Consider the following 25,552-nt stretch of genomic DNA (forward strand, 5'->3'; position numbering starts at 1 on the left):
TTGGTGAAGGATTTTCTCTGAGTATGTTCTTGTTTATATTGCATTTTTATAGGAATGCATACATGGATGCTATCTCTTCCATCCCACTCACTTTTATTCTCTCACTGGAACATCATGAATATCAGTCCAAGTGTACAGTGTCCATAAATATGTATGTCTGACGACAATTGGATCACTACATTGCCAGGTTTTTCAATCACTTCTTGCACACGCTTTTTTTGAAACTTAAGACTTTCTAAAGGAACTGGATGTGGTTCTATGACACACATAGCTATAGAAAATCACTCTGGACAAAATAAGGAAATGATAAACAGGACGTACATTAACAAGCGAGCTTGAAAAACATATACAGGTAAATGGATTAAGGCCAGATGAGGTAAATGCCATGGAAACGTGACAGGAGAATATTTTCTATGAGTGTCTGGTGTATGTGAGTGCATGAAAACGTGTATCTTTAGTAGAGCTGATTAACCATTCTGCACCTAAAATGGCCAAATTGTTGACAGTTGCAATACATATTTATTCAAATGAGGAATAGCTCATAATTATATTGTTTTTCTGCAGATGCACATGTATGCATTAATTGAAGAGTTTAGTTTGGATACATTCAAATGCATATAATTTGTGAATTCAAAATATTTTTCTCCTTCATAATGAATGCCAAATAGAGGCTGCAGATAGTGATCATCAAATCAAATCAGATCAATTTTATCTATGAAGCCCAAAATCCCAATCACAGGGCCTCAGTGGGATTTACAGTGTACAGTGAACAACACGCTCTGTCCTTAGACCCTCGATTCCAGTGAGGAAAAACGTATATTACAGAACCATATTGAGAAAACAAACCCTTTTAACTGGAAGAAAATAAAGATGGGAAAAAACTCAGGAACAGCCACAGAGGAGGGATCCCTCTCTCAGGGTGGACAGACATGCAGTAGATGTCACATGTACAAAACTGAACAACACAATCACAGTTTACCAATTGAACTGACAGAATATCTGATACAAATGATATAATATATGAAAAGTGTGTGGATCCAGGAGCCGCACCGAGCCACACAACCTCCTCTTCACCGTGGTGACCTGGAAGAGGGCAGGCCACACAAGATAATTATCAATTAAAAGAAAATATCAGAGGGAAGAGCCATCGCATTTTACAGAAATACAGACATAAGGAGATAGTAAAACAGAGGAGAACAATTATCCAGTTGAGTTTAGATTTAAAGGCATCGATGAAGCCAGATGCCTGATGTCAGCTGGGAGGTTATTCCAGAGGAAGGGGGCGGGCATGCTAGAAAAAGCCCTGCAGCCAGCTGACTTCTTCATAACTCTAGGAGCATCAGGAGCCCTGAATTCTGAAAGCATAATGCACAAGGTGGAATATATGGATGAGATCTGACATGTACGATGGGGCAAGGCCATGTACAGTTTTGTATGTCATCAGCAGCACCTTAGAGTCTGATCCTATATGTACTTAGGAGCCAGTGCAGTGATGTTAGTATTGGTGTAATATGATAACATTTTCTTGTACGTGTTAAAACTCTGGCTGCAGCTTTCTGAACCATCTGAAGACTTGTAGTGTCAGTGAACCAGGATCTCTGCGTCAACCGTGGGCAAGAAGAACCTAATTTTAGCTATATTGCGTAGTTGGTAAAATGCGATCTTGGTAATTTATTTGAGGTGCTGATTGAAAGTGAGGGTAGAATCAAGTGTAACACCAAGATGCTTGACAGTTGAACTTTGAGAAAGAACACAGTTGACAAGAGTTATAGTCACAGGATCAAAGTCATGTCTCTGTCTAGCGGGGCAATGACCAACTAGGCTAGTGGACTCCATACCAGCACTGACTGTATGACTAGCAGGCTCCCTAGTCACCTACGACCTGCTGAGTGCTACATCCCTAGTGTCAAACCTGCTTCACACACCTGTCTATATTGCTAGACAAAACAGCAGCGCCAACTCCAGTAGGATGAAGGCCGTGTGCTCTCAGCAGGTGGGGGCGACCCCAGAAAGAAGCCAGTTATCCATGAACCCTGTATCCCTGCTTCTCACACTGACGTGCCAGCAAGCGGTTCATAGCTGTACGCCTACTGTACGTCTCATCATGACCCCGCTGGAGTAAGGGACCAGAGATAAATAACTGATACCAAAAGTCCTGTTTAAGCTATCATTTGTGATCTTGGACCGCTTTTGACGGATAGTGTTGGCGCCAGTATGAAATATAATGTTGCTGTAGCGAGTGCTGTGTGCCTGGGTTCCCTGTTTCTCCCTTCGTGATGCAAGCACCCTAAGATTAGCATCTACGTCAGAAGCTCTGGCCCAAAGTAAACATCAAACAGTGGCTGACGACGCTGTCAGCGGGGGGCTTGGGAGGCAAGCGAGCCAGCAGGACTAACAGCTGGGCTAGCAAAGACATAAACCTGGTTAGCAGGTGTAGGGGGTGACTGCTGATCAGGGCACACGACCAGTGACTTGCTCCTGCACCCTCTCCCTCTCCCTCGTCGCAGCCAAACAGGGACAAACTCCACAGCAGTGGCGGGCGAGACTAAGCTAGTGCTAAGGCTGGCGGACATGCTGTCAGGGCCAGGGCATACACTATCATGGTTACAACTAAGTGAAGCTGCTCTTACTCACAGACAAGTCTCTCTAATAGAGACACTATCAGACAGAATTTTTTTTCTGTAATTGTTCATACTTTTTTACTTTTGTTTTTAACATATTGATGACCTGTTCTAGTTTAAAACTTAACTTTGTTATGAACCATGATATACATATAAGGCATGGTTCCAAATGATAAACAACTGCTTTAATTTGGAATCCTGTTTCTGCAAGCAACAACTTACTAAAAGGCATTCCTGGGCCGCTGCCTAGGCTAAAAACAAGGCCTATCTTGTATCTTGCCATTTATTGGCTTTTGTCATGGCTCAAAAATTGACATCTATAGAAAAGTTTGGTCTCATCTTGAACCAGAGCATCTGCAAATGAATTCCATGTATGATATGAACCACTTAAATAAGGCATGATATGAGATGAATAAATCATTGTTTTCATCATCTTTTCTGATATCTTGATTGTAGCATGGCAAATCATCATGACGAACAAAAGTTATTGACATTAAATCAGAAAAGGTTAGATATTGGTAAGGGGCTTTGAATGGGTTTGGTGTGAATGAATACATCCTTTGCAATTCCAGCAAAACAATATTGTAAGCTGGGAGGGACACTGAGGTGAGATTCGCTTCGTCTTTGTTCAAGAAGGAAGAGGTCTGGTGGAATTCTGCACTCTTGTACTGTACTGCATTTACTCATTAGCAGCATTTTAATATTTAAACTAGTTAAGGTGTATATATTTACTATTTACTTGTACTTTTACTTTAACTTCTATAGAGGTAGCTTAATCTCCATTGGTTGATAATGTTAAAGTCAGATATTTAGTACAACTTTGAATTAAAGTTGTTAAATGAAGCAGAAAGAAAATGTAAAAGTACAATAGTTAACTCTGAAGGCAAAGAATATACAGCAACATAGTAATAATAAGAATCAAGTGAAGCACAATAACCTCAAAGTTGTATTTATAATGTCTGTGTTCAAATAACTGTGGCTTTAGGACTATGATGACAGGAGTCACATGAATTAATGTTTCCCAGTCCTGTCTTTCTTTGACTATTTCTTTTTCTGTTACACGTGTGGATTCAAAGCTGATTTCATTAGTTTTATCAGCCACTTCATCAGCAGCATCCTACAATGTTGTTTTCCATTAGTTGGAAAACAACAACAGTCTCTTGTGTCTGTATTTCATAGTGAACTGGTTTGTCAAGTATAACACCGACTACTGCAGCTGCACTAAATGCCTGAAGTAGACCTCGGCTACAAATTGGCAATGTCAACAGAACCCGATCCCATCTCTGTCTGATTCTCTTCTTCTCTGGGTCTTCCTCCTTCTCCTGCCCACTCACACATGCTCCCACTATATGCACCCTACTCACTCTAAACTCTGCCCTTAATTGAAAGCAATACTGGGCTCCTGGGCTCCAAAATGAATTTGTCTATGATTACTCATGCCCTGGCGCGTTGCGAGCAGCGGGTAATGTCTATTTCATTGAATTAGGCAGCATCCTGTTCTCCTTCCCCTCCCCTTCATGTCCGTCCTTGCCTGGGGGTGGCTATTGATTGAGATGGTCTGGCTTTCGTATAAGGCTAGCATTACCTATGGATCCAGACAGCCACAGTTCGGCCAGCAAATGCAGCTGAAGGGAAAACGTGGAGCGATTACTCACTGCCTTAATACAGCTAATTTCTGCTGAAAGCAGCAGTACGGCACAGTGTAAAGGTAAAGGAGGAAAAAAAAGAGGAGACTGGCGAGACTGCTAGAGCGCTAACCTCAATCACACACCTGGCTAATGGCTAAGAAGCTATGTGCTGAATAGGCGGACTCACAAAAGGGTGCTGAACTAGAAATCTACTTCCTTCTTTAAGTTTCCATTATGCTCCTGCACTGCCTGCATGTGTTGAGAGGTTGTTGAGGCCAATCAAGTACAATACAAAGTGTTCTACTTTCTTATGACATGGTACACACTCTTGAGTCTACTACAAGTACCAAAACAATAATAAGCATGCATTACGCAGTCAGTGAGTTGCTCTGTGATTGTTGTTTATCTTTAGCACTGCAAAGACCCCACAATGATTGGCTAGGTCATCAATGATCTGATTCTTCTGAGGGCCCCCAAAGGCCCAGTCCTGCTGGGACAGCCGTTTTTTTTCTTTTAAAGGAAAGACTATATGTATACAACAATATTATTTCTGTGTAAACATTTTCCTTTCTTTTCCTGTTGACAGAGGAGCACTTTGTTGTCTTGCGAAATGTGTTTGTCTCTCCCAGAATCAAACAGTTTGGTTTTGTTCTCTTTGTATCCAGCATAGAATAGGCCAGTCTTGAGATGTCTTTCAACATCCTTGGTACAAATACTATAAGCAAGAGTAAACTGAGAGCTTACTGTAGCTCGATCTAAGGCGAAAAATTCATATTTTCATCTTAACTAGCAGGTAGCTCATCAAGAGTCAGCTGGGTTCTGGTCACAGTTAGGACAGAACTCAAGCATGGTGATACCTCCATATTAGGACAGAATATTTGAATTGAAATCCACTGTATTGCAAGTCTCCTGGTGTGTTTGTTATCATGAATGATCTGGATATCTTAACATGCCCTTTTGTCAGACAAGAATGTTGATATTGGACAATTGTACAAACGCTTGATTGCATTATGTGGCCTTTATTTCAGACCAAGGTCTAGGATGTGTTTTCCAAACTATGCAGCATCCGGAGGTTCAAGCAATACAGTGTAGAAACAAAAGTCCCTGTATATAACAGTAACATCAAGTCTATTCCACTGCACTGCTCTAAATGCTATAGGAGACTGCCATTCCTGGCCAGGTCTCCCTTGTAAAAAATATCTGTGATCTGGAACCTGATGAAAGAAAGACTGATATGAAAGGATTTGCATCCACAATGGATTCCTGAGAAGACTATGTGATATGTTCTTGTCAAACAAAATGACAACCATGGATTTGTACAGGAAAAAAATAAATAAATAAGAGCAGCATCTCTGAACATAATGCAAATACAACTGAGGTCAACCTCTCTATGAAAATGAAATGATCAGAATAAAACTTTTTATAACGCTTGGAGACAAACTCAGGTAAAGACTGGAACCATTTTCAAAGCCATTGTGAACTTAACATATCCCACAGGAAATAATGAGAATTAAATAAGGGTTTAGTACATTAAATAAACACTACTTCTTGCAATGACAGTGGACGTATTGTTCATCTTGAAGTGTGAAATTGTTCATACATAACATATTATTGCGCACTAAAGCATGGTAAGCATTTCTTCAGGGACTTACATAGGTGGAGTCAGAAGATTCATTTCTTTAGTTGTGTATAAATTTGTAAATAAGTTTGTAATATGAGTATAGTATTTGTTAATAGGATAACATTAAATATATACATATGTTAAGACATTTTGCAGAACATGCACACCACACTGGGTGTTTCTGATCAAGTGGCCCTGCATTCTGTTGTTGCCCAACCTTTCCCAGTCTTTTGTTACTCCTAACTCAAATAGTTTGAAACATGTTGCTAGCATTGCATTTAGAATAAGCTTATTTTTACAAGAAGCTATGCAGTTGATGAGGTAAAAAATTAAAAATATCAGATTTGTTATATTTTCAATTGAGCATAGGTCAAAAAGGATGACAGCCTATGTTTTACACAGCCTCCGGACTTTTTGGAATTAGGGTTGCGTATTATATTAACAACCCGTTAGGCTGCTGCTGATACTAGTACTAGTCCTCCATGAACTGACCTGGCTGGTTTCAGCCAAAAATAACTAAAGCCACGTTTATGTTTTAATTCTACCTTTATCCTAGTATAGTGCTGGTCAGTGAAGTCCCCTACTCAATATTATGAACTGAGGATGTTGATTAACCATAATGTCATAACCATCACCAGGACCGACTTACCAGAAGCTACAAATAGTGAAATAATTGTACCCGTAATAGTCACAATGTTACATTTACTACAGAGCATAGGTGTAGCGTCCCCCATTGCCACTTTTTTCACCAAATTACCAAATCAAATGTTCACAGTTTGCATAATCCAACTGAAATCATATACATGTTAAGTAATTAAAGATCCAATCATCACTATACACAAGTGTCATACAAGAGACCACAAAACAACAACAGAATGGAGAACTGCCCAGGTCAGACGGTTTTAATCCAGTTGAATGTTAAGATATTAAAGTGATGATTTGCGGAAGCTTCTTAGTTGTATGCCGTGTTTTGAGCAGGGGTTGTCATCTACTCGTCAGCAAAGCTGAAAAGCTCTGCATGTGCAGCTCGTTACATTCCATGACATGCATGTAACAAGCAACAAGTCAACATTAGACCTATTAGAATTATTACTTTTTTATCTCATATTCATGACTGTTTACCTCATAATTACGCTACCATAGCTACATAGCTTATAATAGCCATGTTTGGCACTGAGAAATATATTTGAATACATGTTTTTCTATCAAGGCTAAGTTTTTAATCAACTCTATGTCTTTAACTGGCTGAAATAGACTTCCACATATAAAGGCAACAAAAAAAGTCACGTGTGCAAGAGAAGTCAGTCTTTTCCGGGTCATTGTGCAACTGAAGATTGTTTTTAATAAAATTACTTTTTAAATTCTTTTTTAATGCTTATCTTCTATTATGGCAAAGCACAGGCTCGGTATTCATATTACTCTACTTTAAAAGGTGCCAGTAGTCTTTGTGAATTAATTTAGCTTCATTTATTCCGTTTATAGATTAGACAGATAGATATAGGATGAAGGCAGCAAAACGTCCTTTCATTTTTTGGAATAGTTTAAAAGGTGAAAGTTCATGATGTTGTTGTTAAAAATAACTGTGTGTCGACATCCTTTTAGGTACACTGTGGTACCTGAACAAATAGCACTACACCTCCGCTACAGAGCGACCAAGTTTTCTTTTTCTGACATCCTGCGTTTTTTAGGGATTTGGAAAAGGGTCCGAAGGGGTAATGTAGTGTAGGCCACTGGTGTTTATAAGTTGAACGTATTTCAAAAGAAATCTATTCGCAATAGTTTTTAGGATGATTTCCACAGTCTTCTACCTTTTTGTTGCATCGATGAATGTTTTATGGTCACAATTCAGTTTGTAGTGAGTTGGCTTGATTGCAATGTGGCCCCCTATAACGGAGCCTTAAAGTTTGAAATGCAAACTGTTTTAGAACTGTGTGTTGAATATCAAAGAGCAGTGAAATGTGGTTGAATGTTTTTTAATAAAAGCATTGTAAAGATTAATTGAGGTACTGATTTATATTCAAATATCCTCAGTAGCATTTCACACAGTTGCAGTCAGACTGGGCAAGTAGCAATGGCTAGTAACAGTAAGCAAAAAAGAATTGGGCCCGTCAGATTTTTTCAAGAAATGTTAACGTTGCAAAGAAAACTAAAACGATTGCTAAAGTTAATGAGGATATCAATGAAAACAACAAACTCACTGAAAATGAACCAGCCATCCCAGAGGGCACAGCAGCTACCGCCAGTGCTAGAATTAGCAGCAGCACCACCTCAGTAACTCATGGAGTCTGCACTGGGGTGCAACGAACTGTGTGTGTTTGTACTACCAAGACCAACGGAGCTCGGGGTTAGGAGCCCTTTCAGCCTAAGAACACATCCCTGAAATAGAAATTGGCTCAGAGAGTTGTAAGAGATCATTCTGACAAGAAAGGTGATGGAAAATGGGAGTGCAGTAAGTAATTAAGTAAGTTCTATGTCATCAGAGAATCTTCCAAATGCAAAACTTTGTTTCAGCCTGTTTTTTTTGTTGAGATGAGGTTATTGCAACCGCAGTACCTGAATGTGAAGAGAAAGCCTTTAATGCATATTGTTAATTATTGGTTATACCTGTCAAATATAACTCAATTTCACAAAGAGGCAGACAGGAAATTAACTACTGACATAAAGTCTCCATCAAATACACGTCCTGCGTGAATTACTTCCCCCCGCACTACCTTGCTCATCTATGGTGTGGGTCCGGCAGCTGGTTTCACTTCAGGTGGGGTTTGGAAGTGGAGAAGAGTTAGGGAGAGTCTGGCATTCAGAGTAAAGCTAATCCACTTCACCGGATGAGTTATTCTCTGAATTCAGGTGTCCTACACATAGAGACCAACACATTTTGATTTCTGTGTGGAGTTTTGCCACACTAATCCTGATGGAATCAGTTCAGGAAGAAAAGCTCTCTTAGTGCCTGTTGAGAGGATGCTTCCTGCCAAATGGAGAAGAGAAACACAGCTCCCTGTCTCTCTCTTTCTCATTATTTCCACGCTTCAGGAGACCTTTTCTGATGTGAGTGGTTAATTGTAGGAGATGGACATATGGCAAGTCGGCGTCTCATTTTCCTGGACAGAACAGGAATCGCCATGAAAGATTGCTCTCTGTTTTCTCTCCTCAGCATGTCCTTCGTCTCATTAGGCACACCTTGATTTCATTGTTATTCTCGAGTTGTTCAGAATTCTTCTGACAGCAAATCTCTCCCAGAAGTGTTTGTGCCTTTGTGTAAAAAAGCATTTTTGGTCTTTAGAGGCTTGCAGTTTATAATTGTGATCTTTTAGCAGCTTTTTTTCCATACAGTCTTCGGTTTGTTTATGCTGCAAATTGGAATCTTGGCAGGCTTTTCAGTGAGAAGTGAGCGAGGTCACCAGCACAGCATCTGCTTCAAAAATGGCTCTTAATTGACTGAAAAGCCTCAAACTCTCTCAAAGGTCAGAAGTGGCATCCAGGTGTATTTACAAAGTAAATAATTGACGGAGATGAAGAGGGGGCTCTCTCTCCTGAGAGTTGTGATAGAAGTTGCACTAAAGCAACAGGAATCTCAGATGAGAGGACAGTGTCGCCCCCAACCTCCCTCTTTCTCTGTTTACCTGAATAGACAGCTAATCTTGGTTAATGTTAGCTTTCCTCTCTGTGGCAGCACTTCCTTTATCGCCTGCTTCTCATTATGCTCTGTCTCTGCCATCTCTCCACTTAGAGTGGTCAGTGATAGAGAGGCATTAGTCCTGTCAGCGGTGAATTCTACCTCAAACAGGGATTTTAATCCCTTTTCACGCTAGTAAACACATACACATAATATATCATATTGTGCTGCTCTACTATGACTGCTTCATTATGGCTTTTGGAATACAACATATGGTTTTTGCAGACATAGTAAATCAGACAACATTCTTTCACACAATTTTCAACCTACAAACATCATTACGATTCTAAATGAGCCAATACATTTGATTTGTTTTTGTTATAGGTTCCCTGTTGGTATCTTATAGTTTTCAGAGTATCACATTTACTTTATTAGCTTTTCTATTTCTGACTATTTGAGAGACTGACATAGGTGTTTGATGCATCTTCTGAATCCTGCATGGCTAGTACCTTTTACAAGATCTAGATATTAAAATGATGGTCAAAACAGAGGGGAAGAGGTATTGCAACAGTTCCAGAATGAGTCAGTTTATAGATTATAGATTTCTGAAGCACAAGCACTCCCTAGTGAGAGTAGAATATGTTCTGAGTTTCCTGTAAACTGTGATGGAGCTCTGTCAGGAAGCCTAACCGTACCCTGACATGGGGTGACAGATCAGCAGTGTAGGAGCCAGACTGATGGTGGACCACATTCTCTCTGAGCTTTGGCTGTGCTGCCTGGTGATTAGTCCATTCCTCACAATACACTTTATCATACTGCTCTGGATATACAATGTTAAAGGAGAACTTCGGTCGATTTAAACATGCAGCTTCATTGCTCAAGCTACCCTTGACTTGCCAGTACCGAAGACGCGAACAAATTTGGTCCAACCATTACAGAGCTCCGTGAACGGAGACTTAGCATTGACAGCTAACAGCATGGGGTCAGAACTTTACACTGTGTTTTAAGCGTCTTAACATGCTCCACATCTCACACCAAAAGTTATGCAACATCAGCAGACACCTTAGCACACAGCACTGTAGCGTGTATGACTCGAACTGAATAAAAAAGTAGTTAAAACAGTGTGTTTGTGCAAGCAGCTACTTACCTGTTTGTTGACATCCGTGTGTTCCGGTAGCTAGACCAAACTAGCATATCCATCGAGTGTGCACTTAACAGGCTTAACAGGCTATTGTAATGCTTATGGCTCATGACAGGCTGTAACATGGACATGTACATTATGAACATAAACACGAAAATGCTGGAATACGTTTCCGTCTCCGCCAGTGAGGGAGTAAGTACACACTCGATGGATATGCTGGTTTGGTCTAGCTACCGGAACACACGGATGTCAACAAACAGGTAAGTAGCTCCTTGCACAAACACACTGTTTTAACTACTTTTTTATTCATTTTGAGTCATACACGCTACAGTGCTGTGTGCTAAGGTGTCTGCTGATGTTGCATAACTTTTGGTGTGAGATGTGGAGCATGTTAAGACGCTTAAAACACAGTGTAAAGTTCTGACCCCATGCTGTTAGCGTTCAATGCTACATCTCCGTTCACGGAGCTCTGTAATGGCTGGACCAAATGTGTTCGCGTCTTCGGTACTCGCAAGTCAAGGGTAGCTTGAGCAATGAAGCTGCATGTTTAAATCGACCGAAGTTCTCCTTTAAGACAAGTATATGAGCTAGAGTCAGCAGTTAATATCAATCCGCTGCTTTCAATCTTTCATTAGTCCAGAGTTGTTACTAAACCTTGACTGAGATATGATATGAGGGGGAGACAGTGTGAGAGAGAGAGAGAGAGAGAGAGAGAGCATGTGAGTACAGCAGGGGTGGCTGGCTTGACTGACTGGGAGTGAAAGATGCTTTGCTGAAACAATAGAGCTCTTCAGTGCTATTATGAGAAGTGAAAAATATTTTCAGTTCATTATGAGATGATGGGGCGGCAAATTAAACTTTGGCTGGCTGCCAGACTCTAGTTAAATAATGGGAAACACTGGGACAGAGACTCTTAAAGTCATCCTCAACATTTCACCACAAAAGGTACTTATTCATTTATTACTTATATATTTTTTCTTGTGAGCACAAAGGGACTACAACACACATTTTATTGTAAAACTATGTGTTGTAGAATGACAATTTAATGAGCCATGGACCTTGAACTTAATGAATATGGATATTTGAAACTGGTTCAGCAAAAACGGTAAATTGTGAGCTGCTGGGGCCTAGGACAACATGTGGACTATCCTCTCGTGATGCCTTATTTTTGTCTCAACAAAATCATCAGTAAAATGTTACGAATGATAATATAGGCAAGGAGTTACAGGAGCAACACCGCTGTCAGGGGTCAGCTGTGGAACTACCAAGCTCAGGCAATCGATTTCCTCAAAGAAATTGTGCAAGAACACCAGAGCATATAATATAGAAGGTATATGGCACACACAAACACGTGTTAGACTGGCCACGATCAGCGCTGGTGACAGTTACACAGCGGTGACACCGCTAAGCCTATGCAGTGGAATCTGGGGGTTAGTATCTGATACCACAGATTCATTCCCCAGCCTGTGAGACTCCTCTGTTCATCATCAACACCCTTAAACCCTTGTGGTTTAAATAAAATGATAATAGATGTACCCTGTAACCTTAGCAATGAACCCACAGAGAATTATAACTCAACTGAAGCTTTTTGTTTCAAGCTCCAAACCTTATGGTTTAGTCAGTCTCAATGCTCGCACCTGCCCTCTAAAATCCCAAGGCACACTACCTTTCGAGAACAGTTAGTGGCTCAGGAGCCAGACATTTTTCTCAGCAGTTGTTGGAGACAGAAACAGAGCTTAAAGAGAGAATATACTGGACTACAGGTGGACACAAAGAGTTGCGGTGAATGCTGAGGTTACTCTGTGTGTCTGCTGGCAGTGTAAATAGGAGAAGAAGAAGAAAAAGAAGAAGAAGAAGAAGAAGAAGAATTTTTATTTGTCAGTTATGTTTACATGTAACATGCAAACACACCTGAAATTAGTCTCTGCATTTAACCCATCACTAGCTGCACATTGTAAGTATACACACATACACACACTGTAAACTAGGAGCAGTGGGCTGCCATGTCAAGCGCCCAGGGAGCACATGGGGGTTTTGGTGCCTTGCCACCAGTCCACTTTCCATATTGTGGTCTGTAGCTGGACTTCAACTGGCCACCCTCCGGTCCCCAAGCCAAGTCTCTACCGACTGAGCTACTGCCGCCCCGAGACTGAGCTACTGCCGCCCTGGCAGGAGTTCACCATAACAACTTTACGAGGTGATACTGTGTCAATTTTGTCTTTACCAGTTGTTGTATTGCCCCCAAGTGGCCAAAAAACATACAACTCTAAAACAGCAATACAGGTTTAAGTGTGGTGTAATTCCTTACAGTATAACCTCAAAGCATGTGTTCGCTGTCAGGAGAAAACTCAAAACTCCAGTGTCAGTTTATTGTTCATGCTGAGTAGAAGCCTACATTCTCCTGGATATATTTTTAGCACTCAGTCACGTCACTACACGGTTTAAATGTCTCTCTTTGTAGCAGCCGTTACTGCAGCTGAGAGGAACACTGCCTTTAGAATGGATAATACATCATGTCTATGATCAGTACAATGGAAGGAGCAATAATGCACTTAATCCAAGATGGTGAACACAGAAAACTGCATGCTGTCTGCCTAACCATTAGACACTGATAACTGCACACAGATATTCTGTGAATTCGATCCTGGAGAATGTGTTGCTTCCCACCTCCCTGACAACCTACTGGAGTGCTTTATAGGCAGAGGGCAAATTATACAGTGACTACTTGGGGGTCGCATTTTCTCCCAGGTGTAAAGGGAGCCTAGAACAGCGTGTGCTTAGTCAACTGAACTCTTACGATCTGTATGTGCTTGTTAAATGTAATGTCTGCTAATGTCTGCACCCTGCAGATGACGATAAATTAAATCATCAACTCAAAAGACACATGCCAGGAAAGTATTGGAGAAAAAACTGCCAGCAAGTCATACACACTCACTCACACATACACACACACACACACACACACACACACACACACATGCAAACACACACACCATCATTCCCGCTCAAACACCACACAATATTGTACTAGAACTAAAGACACCAAGTGGCAGAATCATGGGTTACACAGAGGGATGACAAAACTGTAATGTTAAATGATATCCACTTGTGAGGATAGTGCATGCTCCGGCTGAGTGTGGGCTGTTTTGGCTACTCATTATAATGGGCTGCAGGTGCAGGAGGGTTCCAGCGTTTCAGCTGGCAACGTTTTGCAAAGCAGGCAAAAAAAAACCAGACCATTCCATGATCAAGCATCTGATCTACTGATGAATGTGATTGCATGTTGCCTTTTCAGAGCTGTATCTCTGAACAGGAGTATGTAGACCTCTGGTCTGTGCTATTGTTATTTACCTCAGCCTGGCTGATAACTGATAACTCACATTCACTTTCAGTTATTTCAGCAGTCAAGTTGAGTTACTGCTGGTGACCCCCTGAGTCCCTCCCATAATTTAATCCATGTTTAAAGGTGTACTCAAGTTCATGAGTGAGGTGAAGAGGTCTAACAATGTAGCAGTTATTGTTATATGCTGGCATCCCAGTTGTTGACAACATGTATTCCCACTGTGGTGGGACATACTGATGACATCATTAAAGTAGACTGAACACAGACTGAACTGCAAAACTGAGAATTTAAGAAAGCTCTAACGCAGATCCCATAGGGCCTGACACTGGTCACAGTCACTGCTAAAAACTGACTGCAGATTTAAAAATATGTGTTGTTATAAATAAGTAATGTATTCAGCACACATTTATGTATATAAAAATAGATGAAAAGACACATACTATACAGCAGCAATTTATTTACATAATAAAAAAAAGAAAATGTTATTTTAAAAACAATTTACCAGAGAGCTTTTGGAGCAACGCTCAATAAAAATAAAATGATACATTCACTCAACACTCTTTTTGCCTTACACACTGTTAAATTGAGTGTGATTACCATGAAGCCTGGAGCATCACTGAATGCAAAGCAGAAGCCGATCAATGCCTCTGCTGACCTAACTGGATATCTATAAAAAAAATCTAATGTTAACATTTGAAAAAGGTGTGTAATTGGAACTGTTGCTCTCCTATACGGTAACCTGAAATGAAAAACTTACAGTTGAAACCAGAAGTTTACATACACTATATAAAAAGACACATGTGCTTTTTTTTCTCACTGTCTGACATGAAATCAGACAATCACTTTTCCTGTTTTAGGTCCGTTAGGATTACCAAAATTATTTCTATTAGCTAAATGCCAGAATAATGAGAGAAGGATTTTTTTTAACAATTTTTTATTACTTTCTTCAAAGTCAGAAGTTTACATACATTTCATTAGTATTTGGTACCATTGCCTTTAAACTGTATGACTTGGGTCAAACGTTTTGGATATCCTTCTACAAGCTTCTCACAATAGTTGGCAGGAATTTTGGCCCATTCCTCCTGATGTCTTGAGATGTTGCTTCAGTATTTCCACATAATGTTCTTTCCTCATGATGCCATCTATTTTGTGAAGTGCACCAGTCCCTCCTGCAGCAAAACAACCCCACAACATGATGCTGCCACCCCCGTATTTCACAATTGGGATGATGTTCTCAGGCTTGCAAGCTTCCCCCTTTTTCCCCCAAACGTAACGATGGTCATTATGGCCAAACAGTTCGATTTTAGTTTCGTCAGACCACAGGACATGTCTCCAAAAAATAAGGTCTTTGTCCCTGTGTGCATTTGCAAACTGTAATCTGGCTTTTTTATGTTTCTTTTGGAGTAATGGCTTCTTCCTGGCAGAGTGGCCTTTCAGCCCATGTTGGTACAGTACTCGTTTCACTGTGGATAATGACACACTCTTACCAGCTTCAGCCAGCATCTTCACAAGGTCTTTTGCTTTTGTTCTTGGGTTGATATGCACATTTCTGACCAAAGCATGTTCATCTCTGGGACACAGAACCCGTCTCCTTCCTGAGCGGTATGATGGCTGGACATTCCCATGGTGTTTATACTTGCATATAATTGTTTGAACAGATGAACGTGGCACCTTCAGGCATCTGGAAATTGCACCCAAGGATGAACCAGACTTGTGCAAGTCCACAATTCTCTTCCTGATATCTTGGCTGATTTCTTTTGACTTTCCCATGATGTTACACAAAGAAGCAGTGTGTTTCAGGTGTGCCTTAAAATCCACAGGTGTGTCTCTAATTAACTCAAATGTTGTCAATAAACAATAAAATCAGAATCTTCCAAAGACATGACATCATCATCTGGGCTTTCCCAAATTGTTTAAAGGCATAGAAATCTTACTATATGTAAACTTCTGACTTTGAAGAAAGTAATAAAAAATTGTTAAAAAAATCCTTCTCTCATTATTCCGGCATTTAGCAAATAGAAATAATTTTGGTAATCCTAACGGACCTAAAACAGGAAAAGTGATTGTCTGATTTCATGTCAGACAGTGAGAAAAAAAAGCATATGTGTCTTTTTATATAGTGTATGTAAACTTCTGGTTTCAACTGTATCTGTCCTCATCTCTAGTTGATAGTGACCGACTGAGCTGTTTGCCCTCCACTTGTCACATGGGAGAAATGGAGCTAATCCATGTCCTTCTGAAAGAAAAATATAGTGTAAGACTGTTTCAACTCTGACACCATATCTTTTGCTCACATTTTGTGAAACATTTAGTTTAACAGATACAGTTTTGAAAGCAATTTAAGTGCTAATGTCAGTGTGAATGGCAGCTTATATTTGAATTAACTTTACCTAGGTCTGGTTGCTTGCTCATCATTTTTTAAGCAATAATATTAGATAATTCTTTAGGTCCAACTTCTAACAGCTAGTAGTTTCTGCTTTTCCCTGTTTTATATCTCTGGAAGCCAAATGTCTTTGAGTTTTGGACCATACGTTGGATGAAACATGACATCTGAACAGATAAAAAAGAAGATTTCTTATACTATTTTCTGATATTTTACTCACAATGAATTGAGAATGACTAATCGTTTATTTTGTGCACACTAAAAGAATGTTGACAGAACTGACCCATTTTCAGTTTTTAAAAACTCAAATCTATATCGAATTTTTAGCTGTTGACTGGTTTGTGGTTTCCTTTACTGGCAATGTTTAGCAATGTTTGGCAAAGATATAAAACATGGATTCTGGTACTGCATGTAGAGAAATTCATTAGGGTCATGTGGCCTATGTACATTTTCCATCTTATTTTACAAGTCTGAGACAGGTATAAGTGTGCCTTCAATTAAGGAAATGTTCCTTAAAAGACCTTATTCCTGTTGATGTTGAATTCATTGTGTCCTGGGGAGGGGCTGGGCAGCCTTAGGCAACATCCTGCTCCCAGTGTGCCCAGCAGCTACAGCCCTGCTCTTTGAGTAAACTCTCAGGTGCCCTGGCAAGTCCTCTGACTATCTTTCTGTCACAGCCTCTGCAAAAAGTGACTCCAATGCTCCTCTTGCCTCAGGCTTTCACTCTGTGGACATTTACTGTCAAAGAATGGCTCTTTTCTCACACACACCACACCACACATACACATACACACACACACACACACACACACACACACACACACGCACTCTAAATGACATGTCCACACATTGGCTTCCTCGTGACTTGTCTAAGGTGTTTTGAGGTTCCCTGTCAGCTCAGTAATGCTGTGATTGAGTGCAGAGAGGTCGTCTGAGGGAAGTTGAGAGGGGTGAGAGGGGTCAGCAGTGCAAAAACAAAATACATTTTTTTTTTATGTACAATGTCACAAGAAACAGCACACCTCATAATAATGACATTTGGAAATTCTCTATTTACCACATGAATGAAAATGTTTTTGCTTTTTCATCAGCTGCCTCTGTGTGGAGCTCATGGTGTTTATTCTGTGTGCAATGTTTAATTGGAATTTATATAACTTGGCAGTGCACTTCATCAGCCGTTTTCAGAAGACATGAAATGGTTCTAAATTGTCATTTTCGTCGGACCTATCATTCTAAAGATGACTTAGTTTCAAATTGTATCTATCTAGTGACAATACCTTGTTGTATTTATTGTCTCCCTCAGGTATACATGGGCCAGATGAGGGCTGGGCATCAGCCTACCCAGAATGCAGAGAGAGAAACCAGTCACCAATCAACATTATGGACCAGGATACCAAAATATCCACAGAGTATCAGGAGCTGACACTGGAGGGCTTTGATACCGAATCCTCTAACAAGACATCTATGAAAAACACTGGCAAAACAGGTAAAGACCACACATGCCCCTGTTGCAGAGTGGATTTCTTCTGTTTTTTTGTTTTTTTTCATTGATATTTTTTTATGTAGTTTTAACATTTTAAATGTACACACAAACATGTTTGACAATTAAAGGAAACAACAATAAATAAATAAAAAATAAAACATATTGTCACATCAAATTAGTTTTGACACAACGTCTCAATCAACTATTGGTAAGTTGAAATACCACTTGCCTTTACATTCTTCCATTGTGAAGCATTAAGACGGTTTGCTTGTAATAGGCCTATTTCGATGAATGTATTGTTTTCCATCGCTCTCATTCAGAAACATAAGCGTGCATTTAGTATTGTTGATCTTGTACCCAGAGATATTCCCCAAATTACTAATAAGCTCTAGTAAATCAGGAATAGAGTTACTGATGTGTTTTAAAAAAAGAAGAACATCATCTGCAAATAAGGTAATGTTATGTTCTAGTCATGCCGCTTTGTGTTCTTACTGCAATTGCAAAGTGTTCATTGGAGATCGCAAAGAGGAGAGAACAGAGAGGTGACCCCTGTCGACAGCCTCTGGAAATAATGAATGGTTTGGATCATGTTATTCATTAGCATTTCAGCTACAGGGTTGTTATTAGGTAGCCTTACCCACTCCCACATTGTTCCCCAAAACCAAACCTTGTCAGTAGTTCAAATGAATAGGGCCATTCTGCCCTATCAAGGGCTTTTTGGCATCCAGTGATTGGATGACAATATCTTGTTCGCCCCTATGGTCATGAAGAATGTCGAGAAGCCTTCTCACATTATGTAATCCCTGTCCTATCAGCCTAGAAAGGATAATTTAGATAACTTCTAACCACTTAGCCAAAGCTTTACATAATATGTTTGTGTCTGAGTTAAGGAGACTTATTGGATCCATGTATTCACATCTTGTGTTTATAGATGTATATGGGAAGGCCATATGGACCTGCCGTTTTCCCTGTTCTCACCGCATCGATAGCTTCTGATATTTCTTTCAATGTTAACTCTTCTTCTAGATCAATGTAAATTAAGATTATCTGAGTACTGGGTCTGTATTTCCAAGTTAGGAGAACACTATACAGGTTTTCATAATAATCATTAAATGCTTCATTAATCTTCACTGGTTCTATTATGTTTCCTGATGGGCCTTCAACTGTGGTAACAGCTCGCTACAGTGCCAATCCTGACCAATTTGGTGCCCTAGGCAAGATTTGAGCTGGAGCCCCCTTGCATCACAGTCTATTTCACAATCAATGTACATACACTCACACAGAAACTGCATGTAAGTATTGAAGATTTTATTTCTTTAAGTCATAAATATCACACCAAATAAAAATGTATGCTGTAAAGACAACTCATTATACTTAATTAAGGTAGTGGTGGATATATCTATCTAAATGTTTTTGTAGCCTACATTAACTATGGAAAAGTTGGTACACGACATGAAATCTGTTTTTCTGCCTTGTACTGTCAGTCAGACCATTGACCCAGACTGCCTCCTGTGCAGTATAACAACGTAACATTGTTTTGCAAGTGAAACATATTCATCAAAGTTAATTAGTAGAATAAACTACAATACTACAAAAACAAATCAACAAACAATAATGTTCAGTATCAAGATTCAATTTATCAGATTATATGCAGTTTCCTCTGAAGCCACAGAAGGCTTTCGATGACTTTTTTCAAAGGTGCGCTAGTACTATCCAGGACTTGTAAACACACTTGAATGTGTAACATGTGTTTTCCATTGCCCCTGAGTAAATGTATACACAATTTGGAAAAACGTTTTTTTTTGTTTTGTTTTTTTACAATCTATCTAATCATTGCATTGCTCATGTTTCCAACCTACTGTTATTATAACTGATGGAAATTAATAAAAATGAAGACCCATTGTTTAATATACTTAAATGATCATTACAGTTTTGTTACTTAATACTCGTAATGTTTCACTTGTCCTTAAACATCATATTTATTTTAAGATATAGTCACAAAACCCCAAATAGTAGTGTGTCATAGTCTGTGTCATGTTGTCTGGGGAAATGTTTCCAGTTGTTTACAACAGAATGTTTTTAACCATAATGCTGTGACAAGTCGCAGAGCAAAAAGAATGAAGAGCTGAATATGACACTTTTAATAATTCAGCTCATATTGGCAGGTGTCTGTGTGCCAAACATCTGTTAAATCACTTTCTCACAAATGATTCTAAAACAAGACAGGTGCAATATGCAGCCAGTCATTTATGATGACGATTACACATCCTATTTTGATTCAAACATGCTGCATCCATATTAGTACAAGTGCCCTGGCAGGTGTCACTGCCTGTAGGATTCAGCACAGGGCCATCTGCATTCAGCTCTCTTGGCTTCTTGAGGACCCTCCTTGTCAGGCACAGGTATTTTTCACAATTTCAGGTTGTCACTAAGATGGATGATCCTTTCCCCTCAGTCGAGAAATAGAGTTGAAAGGCTTTTGAGAGGCAGAGGCCACAGGTGGTTGGCATCACTGTTGACAGCACGCTGAAGTCTGCCCAGAGCACAGCTGTGTGTTCAGCACAATAATGTTTAACATCCCATCATTTGCTCAATCAAGGATGCGTGTTGTATGTCATGACACATTTGAATAAATTGGCAGTTTGTAGGTTTACTGCAGCTTCACTAAGCAGTTCATATGGTGTACAAATAAAGCCCACCCTATTAGCCTTAATGAGAAAGAGAGACTACAACATGTAGAAGTGTCCTTTTCTGACTCTTAGCTGTTTACCCCTGCTTCCAGACTTTGGGCCAAGCCAGGCTAACACGATGCTGACCATATCCTCATGTCAGCCCAGTAGCCACGATAAAATGTTAGCATTTACCATTTCACTGGATTGCAGAAACGGTACATGTTAGCATTTACCGTTTCACTGGATTGCAGAAATGGAAAATATTAGCATTTTACCAGAAACAGTAAATGTTAGCATTTTCCGTTTCTGCAATCCAGTGAAACTTTCACATTTGTACAAGTCATAGGCTATGTACCATATTGGTACTTCAACAATATGTGTCGTATCACATTGAAATTACACGGTAATGACTGATAACTGTCATAAGAGGAGTTGGAGGAAATGGTGGCGGACTTCAGCTGTTCACAGCTGTGTTTAAATTAATGTATGAAAGGAGTGAAGATTTTCAAGGGTTCCTTCTGACAATCTCAATCCCTCCTTATGTATGTGTCCGCCAAAACATGTATTTTCAAGATCTGACATGCCAAAACATTATCTTTTCGGAAGCCTAATCAAGTGTTTTTTGTGCCTAAACCTAACCAGACCAGCATTGTCACAGTGTATAATAGAAAATTGAACATAAATAATCGCAAAGTTGGAACATTTGCTTGGTTTGCAGAATGAGTATTGCCAACATTTATTCTTGCAATTGGGTTGCTTATATCTCGCAGATGAGAGGGAGGTATCAATCTTGTCAACTCACTGTTGGCAAGAAAGCAGTGAGCAGTGTCAACTTTGCAGATAGAATACTTGTTAATAGAATAGAAGTAGAACACTAATTAATCTGCAAACTTCAGTGTTGAGGTTAAATGCATTGCATGATTTATATATAGTATGTATACATATATACATACACATATACACACACACATATATACAAATATATACATACATACACACATAAACTTTTGTGTTTGTATGTAGTTGTTATTACTAATAAAGCTGGAATGCATATGCTATAGTTGCAAGAGAATATAAGATAAGGCAGCCTATAGAGTCAGACAGTGCACTGAGTCAGTATACAGTGAGGTGCTCATGAAAGGAAAGTGGTCAACATGAAATGAGTTATGGTTAATATTTAATGTGAAAGCCGGCCCTGAGGTTAACAAAGCATAAAATACAGATTATTGTGCAGGCATTTTAAGCTGTGGAGGACAGTGGATATATACACATAGGATGCTGTAATCTGTGACAGTGGTAGAGTAAGAGGTAATATGAGGGGAAGTGAATTCCACAAAGCAAAATATGGGATGGCTGAGATCAACAGACAACTGATGAATTTATTTGGAGACTTTGAATTTGATTTTAGTGTGCCAAAGTTATTTAATTTAGGACCAATTGCCAGGGCATTTGCTGGGTACAGTTTTAGTCCCACTTATCACCAGACTCTAAAAAAAAACAAAAAAACATCATACTTGTTCTTCCCAACACTTTCCATTGATATATATATATATGTATATATATATATATATATATATATATATATATATATATATATATATATATATATATATATATATATATATATATATAATACAATATATTGCAATTTAAACGACTTCAAGTTTTTTTTGTTTTGTTTTGTTTTTTTAAATATACATTGTACACTGCATCATTTGTCTATTTGTGAGTCATAGCTTGCTAATTCATGTAACTTTAGGTCAGACGATGCAAATCTGAGTTTAAACTCCCCCTGTCTATTCCCCCAAATGTTTGATACCAACACTGTAATATCCACATGCATTTGGTCATTGTATTCTTGCATTATTGGATCAAACACACGTTAAAAAAACACGTCTGTCTTCAACAGCGTAATGCACAGGAAAATAACAGTGTGACATCCTCAGATAATATAAGCTGTCAGTCACCTCTACCTGCTGCTTAGCAGCGTTATAGCACATCCTGCAACAGTCACACACAGAGCAACCTCTCACTAACTGCTGTCATGGCCTCTCTTTCACTTTCTCTGTGTCTCACTGTCAGCGTAGTTCATCTGCTGTCATGACAGGACAGATACCTCTGCTGCCAGAGGAATATAGTGCATTGGGGCATATGACGTACATATTAATGAAGTAGGAAAGGATATATTGACAAACAACCTTTTTTCAAAGGAAGACATATGTAACCTGAATTAAAGATATTACATTTAATACATTTTGAATCGAAAGTGTCAAAGCCTGTCATGTACCGGTAGTGGCCATTAAATGTCCAGTCAGATTCATAATATTGTTTTCTTTAATCAAGTGGCTCTTTATTTAAATCCAAATGTTCAAACATTTAGCTTTTGTGCAATGACAAAATCTTTATATTCCTCACTGTAAGGCATATAAAAGAAACTGTGTACCAAAACGGGCATGAACGGGCGTGATTGTATATATTGTGTATATATATATATATATATATATATATATGCCTATACTTATATCTATATCTATCTAAATATATATATATATATATATATATATATATATATATATATATATATATATATATATATATATATATATATATATATATATATATATATATATATATATATGTATATATATATATATATATATATATTTAGATAGATATAGATATAGATTGAGTAAGTGCCCATTTCTCTGTCACATAGTGGTAGATAAGGTTTGAAATGTATACATTTAAAATTGGCGAAAAACAATGGCGATTAATGCCGGGTGATACTAACCTTCAGAAATGTAATTTGTGGGGTTCTGTAATATCAACTTTTTTTGTTTGTTTGTTTGTTTTTTTTTTATTAAAGGAGCACCATCAAACAGCTACCTATCTTAAGATATTGCATTTTTCACTGAAAATAAAAGGAATGGCAGCCATGTTTAGGCCAAAACAATTGTAGACATCTCACAATAAAAGAGGCATTTTTGTGAAACTACTACATTTTGCCCTGTGGACCCACATAGCTATTATAGCTTTTCATGTGAGATTAGGTTAAAATTTAGGGGACTCAAACATTTCCTTATTGGACTAAAGGTGACACATGAGGCAAGATGGTAGCAAAGCACTGAGCTCTGACAACTCTTCTTTTTTCCCCTGAAAAGAGTACAGTAGTCATAAACAGTCATATGACAAGCTTAAGTTAGAGAAACACTCATGGCCTCGAAAAGGAAATTCGTCTTAAATTAGGCAAATATTAATGACATCACCTGCATTGATCCTCCAGCCTCAGAAACCATATGTGTATCTCTACATTGACATGCACATTTGTGCACAAGGAACAGCTGATAAACTTCATTGATTATTTAAACTACTGACTCATTCCCTTTGAAGTGTTTATAACTGCAGCTTTTAGTGTTGTTATTTGTGTCAGTCTGAAACTAGACATGACACTTGCACTGTGTAGTGCGCCGCTGTGATTGCGATGCTAGATTATGTAGGACTTTGTAGACGCGTAAAAGGACTTTGAAATCAATTCTAAAATACACTGTAGCCTGTTTCAGCAAGGAGTAATATAATCTCATTTCTTATGAAGGAGTACACACTTCGACTATGTGTCGATTTCCCAGTCAGGATGGGCTAGAAGTATCTTGGGGGGCCTTTATGCCTGCATCATATAAAACACTGGCTATTTAAATTTGCCAATTGTTCTGGCAGAACACCCTTCAGGGCTTGGGTATAACAGTGCCATTTGTTGTAGCAGACAGAGTGTTAATTATACTTCCATCCCCCGCAAATGTCAACTAACTGTGAAAACAGCTATGCAGAGGAAACAGTGAGGGAACTTAAGAATATGGCTCCTGCAGCTGTTTATGCGTTCCTCAGGTTCAAGTCATGTGATGTCAGAGAGAACTGCATTCAAGTTGAAAGTGAGGGCATAGCTTTCATTAATGGATATGCAATGATTAAATATATCAATGTTGGGAGTCAAAAACTCCTCAGTCACACCTCGTTAATGGAAGGACTGGATGACAAAATCAAATATCAAGATATTTTGAACAGATATGTTGACACTAATATTACAACAACATTGTAGAGATGACTATGGTAATTTGACAAAGTGAACTTTTTTGATGAATGATCATCAGAGCTTGGATTTACTGGAATAGACAAGTATTAAAACAAGTAGAACAGACTGGAAAGTTTAGAAAATCACGTCACTTTACTGTAAAGCAGCCTTTAAAACCTGGAAAAAGCAACACTTGGGTCATGGATACCCAGAGGAAAATGTTACTGCTCAAAGCTTGCTCCTTTATGGCTATGGAGCCGTAAAGGAGCTCAATGAGAATTCTCATTTCAGTCTGGTTGTAGTCTTTTTCTGTCTCAAACATTTCTCATTTGTTTCTCCTAAAATTCCTTAGGAGCTATAGTTGCAATAGTTGAGACTTGAGACTTTAATTGAGAAACAGGAGAAATCAGCCACATCCTCACTTTGGTCTCACATTGATCTCATAGTTGTCTAGGAGAAATGAATGAGACACTACTGAGATCTCTTTTACAATTTTCGTTTCCTCTGGGTATTGCTAACAGTTCTACAGTTTTACTTTATTTCTAATTCAGGACCTCTACTTGTAATTGAGTATTTTATAGTGTTGTTACTTTTCTTTCTTCTGTGACAATAAAATAAATACTCCATTGTGATTTGAAAAAAAGAGAGCAATATTATGCTCAAGACAATTCCATCATTCAGAAAAATGGTGTGTGTGGGACATGTGTTTTCCAGCCTACATGGGGCCAGTGGCAATCAGTCTCGCACTTTCCTTTACACTGTTGTTGTGATGCTTCTTCACTAGAGTTTATCTGAAAATACAAATGTGCCCAGAAGTGTGGATGACATGCTTGAGTTCAGGCTTGGTGGGTTATGAGGCCAAAGAGAGCCAGCTGGATCATATTTTATTGAGAAGGTATTTTCTGTCGTCTTCCGGCTGCTCTGCCTCAGCCCTGGACAGATAGCTTTACCGTGCCAAAGTGATTTATGGAGTATCTTGTT

General features: G+C 38.9%; 1 protein-coding gene across 1 annotated transcript in view; it reads left to right on the forward strand.

Annotated features, from left to right (window-relative positions):
• Positions 1 to 15,242: 15,242 nt before the first annotated feature.
• Positions 15,243 to 25,552, forward strand: part of LOC115583392 (receptor-type tyrosine-protein phosphatase gamma-like) — a 225,393-nt gene continuing 215,083 nt past the window's right edge. Inside the window, exons 1-2 of the mRNA XM_030420177.1 lie at positions 15,243 to 15,262; positions 17,619 to 17,836. Coding sequence (XP_030276037.1) covers positions 15,243 to 15,262; positions 17,619 to 17,836 — 238 coding nt within the window. The remainder of the gene's footprint in view (positions 15,263 to 17,618; positions 17,837 to 25,552) is intronic.

This window comes from Sparus aurata, chromosome 6, assembly GCF_900880675.1.
Source record: "Sparus aurata chromosome 6, fSpaAur1.1, whole genome shotgun sequence".
In the NCBI taxonomy this organism is placed as follows: domain Eukaryota; kingdom Metazoa; phylum Chordata; class Actinopteri; order Spariformes; family Sparidae; genus Sparus; species Sparus aurata.